The sequence below is a fragment of the Myxine glutinosa genome, chromosome 9 (assembly GCF_964187855.1).
Source record: "Myxine glutinosa chromosome 9, kmMyxGlut1.1, whole genome shotgun sequence".
NCBI lineage: Eukaryota > Metazoa > Chordata > Myxini > Myxiniformes > Myxinidae > Myxine > Myxine glutinosa.
In genome coordinates this window covers 130,030,235-130,043,203 of record NC_136269.1, presented here as the reverse complement: position 1 = coordinate 130,043,203, position 12,969 = coordinate 130,030,235, and the positions used below count along the sequence as shown (strand labels likewise).

General features: G+C 41.9%; 2 protein-coding genes across 4 annotated transcripts in view; both read right to left on the bottom strand.

Moving 5' to 3' along the window:
• Window positions 1-364, bottom strand: part of LOC137434939 (ras-related protein Rab-22A) — a 44,039-nt gene extending 43,675 nt beyond the window's left edge. Inside the window, exon 1 of one of the 3 annotated variants that reach the window (XM_068128189.2) lies at window positions 142-364. In XM_068128189.2, coding sequence (XP_067984290.1) covers window positions 142-177 — 36 coding nt within the window. In that variant the 5' untranslated portion in view covers window positions 178-364. The remainder of the gene's footprint in view (window positions 1-141) is intronic. The other 2 variants (XM_068128190.2, XM_078784916.1) reach the window with 2 other exon arrangements.
• Window positions 365-10,975: 10,611 nt separating this feature from the next.
• The window catches only part of TTC9C (tetratricopeptide repeat domain 9C), a 37,948-nt gene continuing 35,954 nt past the window's right edge, over window positions 10,976-12,969 (bottom strand). The window contains exons 3-4 of the mRNA XM_078784915.1: window positions 11,787-11,859; window positions 10,976-11,629 (exon numbers count right to left, since the gene is read on the bottom strand). Of these exons, the coding sequence (XP_078641041.1) occupies window positions 11,626-11,629; window positions 11,787-11,859 (77 nt within the window). The 3' untranslated portion in view covers window positions 10,976-11,625. The remainder of the gene's footprint in view (window positions 11,630-11,786; window positions 11,860-12,969) is intronic.

Below are 12,969 nucleotides of genomic sequence, written 5' to 3'. Positions count from 1 at the left end.
TAAAAGAGATGAAAAATAATAACTCCATCTCCAGAGATTGTATCTCTCACAAAAAAAACTCGTTTGTCACACACGCGGGCACAGTGGGACAGAGATCGTAGGATTTGTACTTCGACCCCATGCCATAGTTCATCAACTTACCCCAAGAAGGCAAACCTTCAGCTCCCTCAGCGACATCGCGCATCAACACAAAGTCCAATTCCGTCAGCAGAGACGATTCCGCCGTCCCCTCAATTGTTCTTTTTCTAATTATTTGTGTCGCATTGCTGGCATTCCTCAAATAGATGTTGATCCACGTAACCCTGATTCACACTCATGTCACTCCCGGAACGTGGGCCGGAAGCAATAATGCGCGTGTGAAACCACAGTCGAGCTGACAACAACTTAAATACACCCTTAAATAAATCGCAGCCGTAAGTGAGAACCTGTCAAAACACCCATCGGTAAAAAACAAAAAAAACAATAAAAGTGTAGGTTTTAATGCTAGCAATACAGTCAGATGGAATTACGGCAAAAACGAAACATTTAAAACATACTTGTTTTAGTGGCCTCGTAAAGTATTGCTGTTTATTTGTAAAATACATTACATGAAAAAAAATTGCTGTTAGTTAAACCTCCATTATTTAAATATACAGTATAACACGCAAAACAAACAAAGAAAACAGTCGAACAAATGAAATAGAATTTAATAATATATTCCCAACATCGCATTTTAAATTTAAGTTAAATATCTTAAAGCTCCCAAAAATATTGTAACGTTATTTTTTTCACACAAAAAGTGAAACTTAAGCGTCAAGTAAAATGACAGATTGAACTATGTACTCCTTATGTAGTAGCAGATGCGCACTACACCAACGCTCGACCTGTTCACAAGCACAGGATAAACAAGCATTCTGAGTGTTGCGCTGCAATACATGTCCCCTACCGGCAGTCTGTCGTCTGGAAAACTGTTGGGGAAATTACCAAAGTTCAAAGTGCCATAACTTTGTCAAAAATGATGGAAACCTCGTGAAGTTCGAACCTGATCTGTAACTTATCATGAGCAAACCATGTACCAAGTTTGAAATCATTAGCATTAAGAGTTTAGAAAAAAAGTCCAGAAAGCTGTTCTTTGCGTGACGGACTGACAGACGGACAGACTGACAGACGGAGGGATGGAGTGTAAACCTATAGTCCCCTCCGGTGTACACCGGTAGGGGACTAACAAGCATTCTGGGTATTGCGCTGCAATACATGTCCCCTACCAGCAGTCTGTCATCCGGAAAACCGCAAGGTCGTTCCGTGGAGCAGCCTGCACGTATTGCACTGTGTGAATTATATAATTACCAACTCACTGTCTGAGGTAACTCGGCTAAAAATTATCCGATGTGCACCAAATAAAGTTCATGAATGGTTGCACAGACCCCTACTTCTCACTAAAAGGGGAAAAAGAATGTAAATCGGAGTTAAATAAGCCCGCAAGGTCGCTCCGTGGAGCAGCCTGCACATATTGCACTACGTGTGAATTATATAATTACAAACTCACGGTCTGAGGTAACTCGGCAAAAAATTATCCAATTTGCACCAAATAAAGTTTATGAATGGTTGCACAGACCCCTACTTCTCACTAAAAGTGGAAACAGAATGTAAATTGGAGTTAAAACAGGGAATATTAACAGCTTTGACTTACCGCACTCCAAATTATAGTCTGGAAAACTGTTGGGGAAATTACCAAAGTTCAAAGTGCCATAACTTTGTCAAAAATGATCGAAACGTCGTGAAGTTCGAACTTGATCTGTAACTTATCATGAGGAAACCATGTACCAAGTTTGAAATCATTAGCATTAAGAGTTTAGAAAAAAAGTCCGGAAAACTGTTCTTTGCATGACGGACTGACAGACTGACAGACGGGGGGACGGAGTGCAAACCGGTAGGTGTACACCGGTAGGGGACTAATAAATACGAGCTCCTTTACAAGGAAATTCAACGCACATCAGCCCGTCAAACTCCAATGCCTGCGCTACACTCTGGTTGTTTGCCCGTGCGGTTCTACCAGGTGACCCCAGGTGTATTGCCCCAATTTTTATTTGCACGTCCAACCCATTGAAACTCGAACGTGACAATCGATTATTATCGTTTTTGAAAATTGTAACAGGGTGTTTAACTACTGCTAATTATGTATAATGGTTTAAAGGCCCACAGAATCAGGAAATCATGTTTGGTTTGATGAATAGATATGGCTCAATTACCTGCAGTCACCTGGATGTGTTTCATTACCAATCAGTTTACTATCGCTTGCCTAGCCAGCCATTTCTTATCCATCAATTCGTTAGAGTGCTTGGTCAGCACTCCACAAGCTGATTGGTGATGGAACACACCCCTGGAATACAAAAATAATCTGCTGTAATGAACTGTTTGAATTTCTTGACACTTTGCAGAAAAACACTTCAAATTATATTACCCCATTTGGAAGTGAGACATATTCTAAAATGTAAAGGTTTCATGTGATCACCCTGGTATACTAAAACATGGTCGCTGATTGTGGCTCATTGTTCATTGGTACATGTGGCTGATGCTGATTGGCCGACATTACTTGTCATAGCAAAGAAACAAAGAGGGAACTGAATAACCCAATACTTCCCACAATACTAGAGTTATTCAAAACAAGTTAGCATTTGCACCGATTATGTTTACCTGTGACATGTCGCAGATATACACGAGCTCCACATGGTTGTTTTTGTGGTTTAAAATGTGCACCCATTGGTCAAACAGCTGCAAGACCCTACCCACATTTCGCACTTGACTCCACCCACCCATGGCACACAGACGAAATATTATGGCCGCCATCTTGGTTTTCTGGTGGGCCTAAGACATCAGGCCTATAGGCCTCTGGTGATTACACACTGCTTATACTCGTATATACTGGAGTGGAGGAGGGAGAGCAGGAGAGGATGCATGGGGTAGACAAGATGGATGCAGAAGGAAACGCCAAGGAGGGAAAAACTGTAAATTTGAAAGGAGGAATTTGGATGGATTAACAAGCATAGAAAAGATCATGGTTTTGGTTTGGAGATGACATGAGATGGCAGTGAACAGCTGTCTTGAAGACCTGGAGGGAAGAATGAGATTGAAGAGGATGTGGAAGTTGATTTCACAGGCAGGAAAAAAGAAGGAAACAAATGAGTGGATGTGAGCAGTGATCCTGGATTTGGGTAGTTTCATCAGAAGGGTCCTGATGGTGGACCGTGTGGGCCCTGAGGAAACTTGTGGGAGAGGCAAAGCATTGAAAGAGTAGAGGGTCCAAGACCAGAAAGGAGGCAGTAAAAGACAGAGAGACCACCGACATGTCTGCGATGGTGAAGTGATATTCACATAGACTAAGCTTCATCATGGACGATTCCAATAATCTTAAAGGTTACTGGATAAATAGAAGGCATGCTTCTCATGAAAGCCGATAAAGATATTCATGAGAATGGGACATAGCAGGGATCCCATCACTACACCATCTATTTGTGCATACATGGTGTCATTACAACTAAACTCCACCACACGAGTTGCAGCATTCACAAGTTTTTAAATCAGGGTTATGAGTAGTCCAGCAGTTCAAGGGGTTTGAAGAGGAAAGCGAGACAGATCAGCTGTTTGAGCGTTGAAAGTTTGTATAAACCATCACGGGAGTCAATACATTCGTGGCTGGCTTGTGATGTGAAAATAAAATGTGATGATTCACAAAGGAAATGCAACTAAGTTCTCATAAAATGTATTAATCGCCAAATAATAAGCATTTTATTGACTAGCAACGGTACCCGCCGCCCTATGGGTGGGGCTTCAATTGGGAAGCCAAAATGAAAAGGCAAAATATCAGAAATTGAAGGCTTTTTATTTTTATTATAAACGATTCATATAAACATCCGTTAAATCATATCACACGCAAATCATCAAAATCTAAACAGTACATGGCGCCCATTTTGAAAAAAGATTGAATTCTGCAAAACGGAAGCAGCCGCTACACGTCTTTCTCAGTCGCACATTTATGTGTGAAGAGTGCGCGCCGAATCTGTAACACGGAAGCGGCCGCTACATCTGTTTCTCAGTCGCTTTGCACACGCTGCCGTGTTACTTCGGAGCCGCACGTTTATATAGGAAGAGTTCGTCAGGAGTCGATCTACTCTCTCCTGGTACGTAGAATAAACAGTGTTTGTAGAATTTCAACCAAAGCCACATCACTGTTCATATCGGTAAATATTATTCCATCGTGTTTGGAAAAACTGGAAAACTTTGAAAAACAATTTAGCCTATTTTACTCCAGGGGGTCCTAGGAATACCCACCCAAAATATCGTTGCGATCGGTTCAGCCGTTTTCGCGGTACCTTCGAACGGACAGACAGACGGACGGACGGACATTTGGTGAATTATAGTAAGATTACATCATCAATTCTTGTTTTCATGATGAAGCTGTTGAGTTATGATGGCTGGTGCCATCAAAATGTCACCGTTGCTGAGCAGACGAATGCTCTGCCAAACAGTTGGTCTGTGTGGCCAGTGGAAATAAATAAATAAAAGTTGAGATGCAAGTATAGATTGCCCTATAGTCCAGTCCCTGGCCATAAGACCTTTAGGAATTTTGAGGTGGACGAGTTTTCTCACTGGATCCTGTTAGGGCATGCCTAAAGGAAGGGAAAAATCTTGGGTAGACATCTGGCATCCTGAACCCAAGTTTTTTACGACGCCATTTTGTTTTGGGCATATGCGTGGAGTACCCTCTTTCGGTTTTCATCATTTTTTCCTTCTTCTGGTTACAGTGTTCTTTATATCCTCATTACATTTCCTGTGAAATGAGACTAGTTTCATCCTCCTGGGGCCATTGGCTACACATTTATACACTTTTTCTTTAGATCCTCATTACATTTCCTGTGAAATGAGACTAGTTTCATCCTCCTGTGGCCAATGGCTACACATTTATACACTTTTTCTTTAGATCCTCATTACATTTCCTGTGAAATGAGACTAGTTTCATCCTCCTGGGGCCATTGGCTACACATTTATACACTTCTCAATATCAAAAATTGTTACGTGAAAGCATGTTTTCACTAATACTGGGAAAACAGTTAGAAACGAAATTTATGTACTTTTTATGACTAATTTGTCGTGTTTACTATGTATTTTATAGCTACCTGCCATCATCGATCAAAAATGCAGAGAGAGAAAGAAGATCTTCTGTGGAGCTACTACCTTTGACGTCCATTACCCATGCTACGAAGCTGCCTGTGCAGATGGACAGGTTCTGGGCATCAGTTGACAATAAAAGTTCGATTCAAGATGCTCTGGAACAGATTCTACTGGAGGTATCGGCTAACCGACAGTGGGAAACTGCCTTAAGTGGCGTGTTCCTTGAAAGTGGACCCATCCCTGCTTTGGCAGTAAAAGGCAGTAGTATTAGCACAGTCGAGGACACACTTCAGACACCTATTGTAGAAGCTGACTTACACCTCATTCCTTACATTTTCCACTCAGTTAAACATGGATCGCAGCATGTAGTTGTACTTTCAAATGACTCAGATGTGTTTGTGCTGCTTATTCATTTCTACAAGTTTCTTCATGAAAATGGTCTCTCTGACCTCTGGATGAGAAAGTCAGCAACAAACATCATCCCTATTCATACTCTGGTCAAAAAGATGGGTCCTATCGGTGACGTCATTCTTGCCACTCATTTTCTTACTGGGCCTGACATGACCAGTAAAACAAGCATTCCGAGTATTGCGCTGCAATACATGTCCCCTACCAAAGTTCAAAGTGCCATAACTTTGTCAAAAATGATCGAATATGCAAATTTATGCACTGTTGATGCTGGTTTTCAAACTTGATCTGAAGTATGCTGAGACACATGTGTGTCACGCCTCGCCTCGTTGATAAGCCCCCAAGGTCGCTCTGTGGAGTGGCCTGCAAGTATTGCGCTGTGTGAATTATATAAATTATTACCAACTCACGGTCTGAGGTACGGGCGATTCAAGAGATATCCATTTTTAAAAAATATTTTAGTTTAATTAACGATATTTGCCAAACCACGTGCCCTATCGCAAATTCCAAAAGGACATTTTAGTAGACTGATATGCTGAACAGATTTGTGAAGTTTCGCCTCGATTGGATCAAAAATGAGGGAGGGGCTCGGTTTTAAAGGTTCATGCTTAAAAACGTCATAACTCTGAAACCATCAGTAATTTATTATATTTTTCGGTTCACGATCAATGATCGATGTGTATATATATATGTTGCTCGGCTTGGCTCCACTCCTCCGGAAAGCGCGCGCTGTGTCGCGCTGTTGACGTTCGCGAGACGAGGCTGAGGACGCGCAGTGCGGCTTGAGGAGAACCCGAGAATAAACAAGATATCCATTTTTTAAAATATTTTCGTTTAATTAACGATATCTGCCAAACCACGTGCCCTATCGCAAATTCCAAAAGGACGTTTTAGTGCTGAACAGATCTGGGAAGTTTCCCCTCGATTGGATCAAAAATGAGGGAGGAGCTCGGTTTGAAAGGTTCATGCTTAAAAACGTCATAACTCTGAAACCATGTGATGCATGACGTCATGCTCGCTGACTTTTTTGTTCATCATGGGTATTCAATTGTCTGTAAAGTTTGGCCTCGATCTGTTCAGCCGTTGAAGAGAAAAAGGGGTTTTCGTGTTTTCACGAAAAACAATATGGCGACCGAACCACGTGACCTGTGACGTCACAATTACCATTAAAATATTCTACAGACCGATTCCATCATATGGTGAAAATTTGATCTCAATCGGTCCTATTATTGCAGAGCAATTGGTTTTTAAAGGAAATTAAAACTTAAAATGGCACTGAGTGCCATCAGAGGATCATCTGCACTGAGGATCATCAGAATTATCGGAATTCCAAAAGTTCAAAGTGCCATAACTTTGTCAAAAATGATCGAAACGTCGTGAAGTTCGAACTTGACCTGTACCTTATCATGAGGAAACCATGTGCCAAGTTTGACATCATTAGCATTAAGCGTTTAGAAAAAAAGTCCGGAACACTGTTATTTGCGTGGCGGACTGACGGACTGACGGACGGCGTGCAAACCTATAGTCCCCTCCGGTGTACACCGGTAGGGGACTAATAAGCACCAAATCGTCATCCCTTAAAGCACACCCAGAAAAACATCGACAGAACTTCGACTTCTTCCACCCAGTGAATAATCCTTTGAGCTTGCAGAGGAATACTAGGTCAAAGTTCTCAAACCAGGTACGAAGTGTAAGACATTTGATAAACTTGGTGTTGAAATTGTCACACAAGTTAGTGCACCAAACTTCCTAACCTACCTTGTACACGTTCTTCATTACGAGGTCACTTACATCGATCATTTTACATGGTGTATACGTGTGCTTCAGTGTTAAACGTGGACTCACCACGAGCTCCAACAGATTTCTGATGGACTATCAGTGCTGACGACTCATCCTTCATGCCAGATCCTTGCATTAGTGGACTACCCCAAATATGTGACTGTTATTATGAATGCTATGTGAAGACTGTCATTGCAAGAAGTGTAGCACAAAATTCGGTGGTATACCGAGACCAGAAGGTCGGGGAGGAACACGTAACACAAGACAATGCAGGATTGGCTTTGGGACAACTCTATGAAGGTCCTTGAGTGGCCCAGCCAGAGCCCTGACTTGAACCCAATCGAACATCTCTGGAGAGACCTGAAAATGGCTGTCCACCGACGGTCCCCATCCAACCTGACAGAGCTTGAGAGGATCTGCAGAGAAAAATGGCAGAAAATCCCCAAATCCAGGTGTGCAAGGCTTGTCGCGTCATACCCAAGAAGACTCAAGGCTGTAATCGCTGCCAAAGGTGCTTCAACTAAGTACTGAGTTAAGGGTCTGAATACTTATGTCAATGTGATATTTCAGTTTTTTCTTTTTAATAAATTTGCAAAACTTTCTAAAATCCTGTTTTCTCTTTGACATTATGGGGTATTGAGTGTAGATTGATGAGGGAAAAAATGAATTTAAACGATTTCAGCATAAGGCTGCAACATAAAATGTGAAAAAAAGTGAAGGGGTCTGAATACTTTCTGAATACACTACCTTTTTGTGTATTTTTTCCATTGCCTTCCATTATATGTCAAAAAAAAAAAAGTGTATTTTTTATGACGTTTAAAAAAAATCTTTTTCTTTTCCAAATATACAGCCAATGGCCTCATGAGGGTGAAACTAATGTCGAATAAATTTAGACTTGAACTAATCGACTAATCAAGAATCCAATATCCAAACTTGTCAGAAGATGATAGACAGATTTTTAATTCCCGTGGAGGACCTCACTTAGGTTACAAGGAGATATATGTCAAAGAAACAAAGAAACTCTTTAGCAGAAATCCCAATTAAAGAACAAAAGAACACTGCAAAATCCTCAAACAAAATCAAAAAAAAGAAAAGTAAAGTAAAAGAAAATGCTTGTAGGCCTTATAAAACACAATTTATGCTGAACTACATATATTAATGAAGCTTAATCAAGCAATTACAACTAAAATGATGCAGCAAGCGGTTTAGGCTCAAGAAAGTCACTCAGTTCACAAATTAAGTTTGCAAATAATTAATTTACACTTCAACACGAGTTTCATCTTACAGGAAATGTCATGAGGAATCCAAAGAACATGTCACATCTGGCACAGCTGTAACCAGAAGAAAAAAAATGATGAAAACCGAAAGAGGGTACCATACACATAGGCCCAAAAAAAATGGCGTCGTAAAAAACTTAAGCCCGGGATGCCAGATATCTACCAAGTTCCTGGAAAAAAACATTTCCAAGCTGGCCTCCAAAGCCAGTTGCCGACTGGGCATCCTCCGTCGTACGGTCCTTTCTGGGCACCTCACCACATACAAAGCTTTCATCCGCAGCTCAATGGAATACTGCTCTCCCCTCTGGGCTGGTGCTCCTGCCTCACACCTAGCTCGGCTTCACGTGGTTGAAACCAAAGCTTTCAGAATCATTGGAATCTCCTGCGATGAAGCTAAGTCCGAGGGCCTTTCACTCACTCACTGCAGTCAGGTAGGTGGTCTTTCTGTCTTCTAACGACTCCTCTCCGGCCTTGCTCCCCCAGCTCTGTCTGTGCTCTGTCCCCCATATTTTCCTGCAGGACGCACAAGATCTGCCAGCAACCCTCTTTTGGTGAAACTGCCAAAATCAAGATTCTCTGCTCACCTTCACTCTTTCATTCCTCTTTTCTCCCAACCTCTGGAACAAACTCCCCCACTCTCTTCAATCCCTCTACTCCCTCCAGGTCTTTAAAACAGCTGTTCACCACCATCTCTTGTCTTCCCCCCATCCAAAACCTTGATCTTTTCTACCCCCGTTAAAACACCTCAAATCCGCCTCTTTCAATCCCCAACTTCTTTCCTGAAATTCCTAGTAGTGTTCATTTGCTTTATACCGTGTATCCCTTCCACCTCCCCAGCCCTCCCCCTTCCGCAGATCTACCGACGTCCTTGTTCTCTATTGTTGTTGTGCTTGTGTGCTTCCCTCTCCCTCCCCTCTTGTCCCCCGCTCCCTTCATTGTATGCTTTACACTACTCACAATAAGTTAGGGATATTGGCAGGTTCTTTGGTGTGGTTGATTTTGTGTATTAATTATGTTGAAAAAAGTTGTTGGTCCTAATTCTATGGTTATTAATGTGTGTAAAAACACAGCATTCTTGATTTCAATACCATAACCCTAACCACTATAAAAATAAAAATAAACTCACTCCCACAATATCCCTAACTTATTGTGAGTAGTGTATGTGTCGGTGCATGTTTTAATGTTCAATGTGTTTGCTCGATTCTGTATACAAAAAAGAAAAAACAAAGATTTTCCCCTTCCTGAGGCATACACTAACAGGATCCAATGAGAAAACTCGTCCACCTCAAAATTCCTACAGGTCTTACGGCCAGGGACTGTATTACTAACTAAACAAACATTTCACCACAAATCTACTTTCAGGGTTCCAATGAAGAGTAAAATTTACAAGCTGTCAATGCAAGTTAAGTAGAACGGCACTCGGTCGAGTGCATACCTCCACCAGGCTGAACACTTTATGTTCTAGATCTGTTACGGTCGATGACCTCTTCTTTTCTTATTGTTCCTTTTTTCTTCATTCCCCTCCCCTGAGAGCCTGTGATTGGCTATGGGGCGGAAGAGTTACAGAATGGTGATATGGGTGATGAGGTTATATCGCACCGTTAGGCCGGATCTGGAACAACAACAACAACAACAACAACAGGCATTTTAAGGCCATTTTCCCTGCTAGAGCGGGGGTTAGCCTTGTGGGCCCCATGACAATCTTCTCCATTTTGCCCTATTTTCTGCATCTCCCCTTGTTAACTTTCCTGCATTTCTTCTTCCACCATCTTTCGCCAAGTCTTTCTCGGTCTTCCCCGTCCTCTACCTCCCTCTACATTTATTTCCATCACTCTTCTCAACCAGTCACTTTCGCCCTTCAACACATGACCAAACCATCTCAACCTGTCTCTCTTCACAGCATCCATCACATTTGATCTGGAACTGAACTCGACTGAACATGGATCTGGATCTGGAGCTGAATCAAAAATTGAATCGGCTTGTTCTTGTCACCTACCATCATCCACCAAGTTTCGGTGGATGATGGTAGGTGACAAGAGGCAGGAACCTACCCATCTCATCCACCAAGTTTCATCATAATCCGTCCACAACTTTTTGAAAGATCATGCTGTGCATCATTTTTGGCCCAATCGCTCAATAGTGAAGAATCACTAAAAAATATTTTCAAATGTTGTATCCAGATCCGTATTCGGATCTTCACCTCAGAAATTCTTCATGGTCACACACCCAACCTGTCCACCAAGTTTCGTCCGAATCCATCCATAACTTTTTCAGATATCCTGATCCCAAACAGATAGGGGTAAAAACATAACCTCCATCCACCTTTGCTGGCGGAGGTAAAAACATAACAGGACACAGCAAAGGCAGGTTAACAACTTTTTTTTAATTTAGATAACAATTAAAGGTGTACTCATTAAGTGGCGGTGACCATTTAGCTTGCCCTTTGCCAATGCAGAACATATTACAGAGTGCTCCACAGGTCAGTGCAGTGGATCATTCATTACACCATGCTTACAGAAGCGAAGGATGATGCTGCAGACAAAACCTGAAAGGGAGTCACAACTCCATACTCGTGGTTGTGGAGTCATGCAGGTCCAATGGAGGAGCAACGGGCGCTCAGAAAAAGTCGTGAACGTTTAAGGCTAGGGTCAATCCCGGATAGGTCACCCTTCAGTCACAGAATTGCGAAAAATGTCCGCCGAGCATTCACAGGGAACAAAAGAAGACCGGTAATGGCAATGCAATGAGGTTTTACCTCCTTCACCACCAAGGTGCTCCAATTGATTTCAATGTTTCGTGTTACATCTCACACAACCCAAATGAGGTGCACCACAACTAGGTTTGCTGTTCGTTTTTTTAAATGCAATGCAGTGGTTTGTTTGGAAGAGAATTTGCAAACAGAGCATCTAAGTCAACACCCATTGTGATCCACCAGAAACAATGTACTGTCAGCGAATGACGTAACAATTCACCGAACAGTCCCTTGTTCTCGTTTCGTCTTCATCTGTCTTTTTCACCTGGTACGTAGCAGCAAAAAAGAAAAGAGAGAGAGAAAAAAAAACGTTTCCAATCAAAGATAAAGTACAGCGTCATGTACAACCTTCTACATTTCAAGGCAATTTGTTTTATATTCACAATTCATACTCATGTATTCATCTCAGCATTGCTTTGTACATTGCTTTTTCCTCCTCGAGATGTGTTTCCAGCTTGGCCTTGGTCATCTGAATGTACTTGTCAATATTTGGATCTAAAACAAACCAAAAAAAAAACACAACAATAGTTCAAGTCATGCAAAACTACTTGGATGGAGGCAATCAATAATTTTAACAAGACAAAACATTTAACAAGTAATAAAAACTTTTTTTTTTAATGTAAAGGGATGTAAAGATGTTACTCCTAAAATTATGGAAACAAGGTAGGGATGATCACAAGAAATGATCATGTGAAGACATCACTACATCTTTCTTTGAATAATGTGTGTCTGTGTGTGTGGGTGTGAGCTTGGTGTTGGGCTAGCGGCTAGGGTGCCAGCTTAGGATCCTAGGATCCTGGGTTCGAATCCCGGTCGATCGCTGAATTAACGCCAGGGGGGTTGACTCAGCCTGTCATCCTTCCAAGGTCGGCTAATTGAGTACCAGTTCACTGGTAATTCCCCGTTTGTCGTAAAAAGACGACAAAAAAGGTTTGGCGGCAGGAAGGGCATCCGGCCGTAAAACATTGCTTCAAAAAGGGGACAAAAAAACAACAACAACCATGGTCCCCGAAAAAGGCCAACCCCCGCTTTGCGGGGAAAAATGGCCTCTAAAGGTGGTTTTTTGTGTGTGTGTGTGTGTGTGTCTATGTGTGTGTGTGTCTATGTGTGTGTGTGTCTATGTGTGTGTGTGTCTATGTGTGTGTGTGTCTATGTGTGTGTGTGTCTATGTGTGTGTGTGTCTATGTGTGTGTGTGTCTATGTGTGTGTGTGTCTATGTGTGTGTGTGTCTATGTGTGTGTGTGTATGTGTGTGTGTGTGTCTATGAGTGTGTGTGTCTATGAGTGTGTGTGTCTATGTGTGTGTGTCTATGTGTGTGTGTGTCTATGTGTGTGTCTATGTGTGTGTCTATGTGTGTGTGTCTATGTCTATGTGTGTGTGTCTGTGTGTGTCTGTGTGTGTCTGTGTGTGTCTGTGTGTGTCTGTGTGTGTCTGTGTGTGTCTGTGTGTGTCTGTGTGTGTCCGTGTGTGTCTGTGTGTGTCTGTGTGTGTCTGTGTGTGTTCGATATAACTTTTGTCTTTTTTAGAGACGACCACTATTCAAACAAAAATGTAGGGATGGTTTCACAGATTTATTGTGATAAGCCTGGTGTTGGCTTAGCGGTT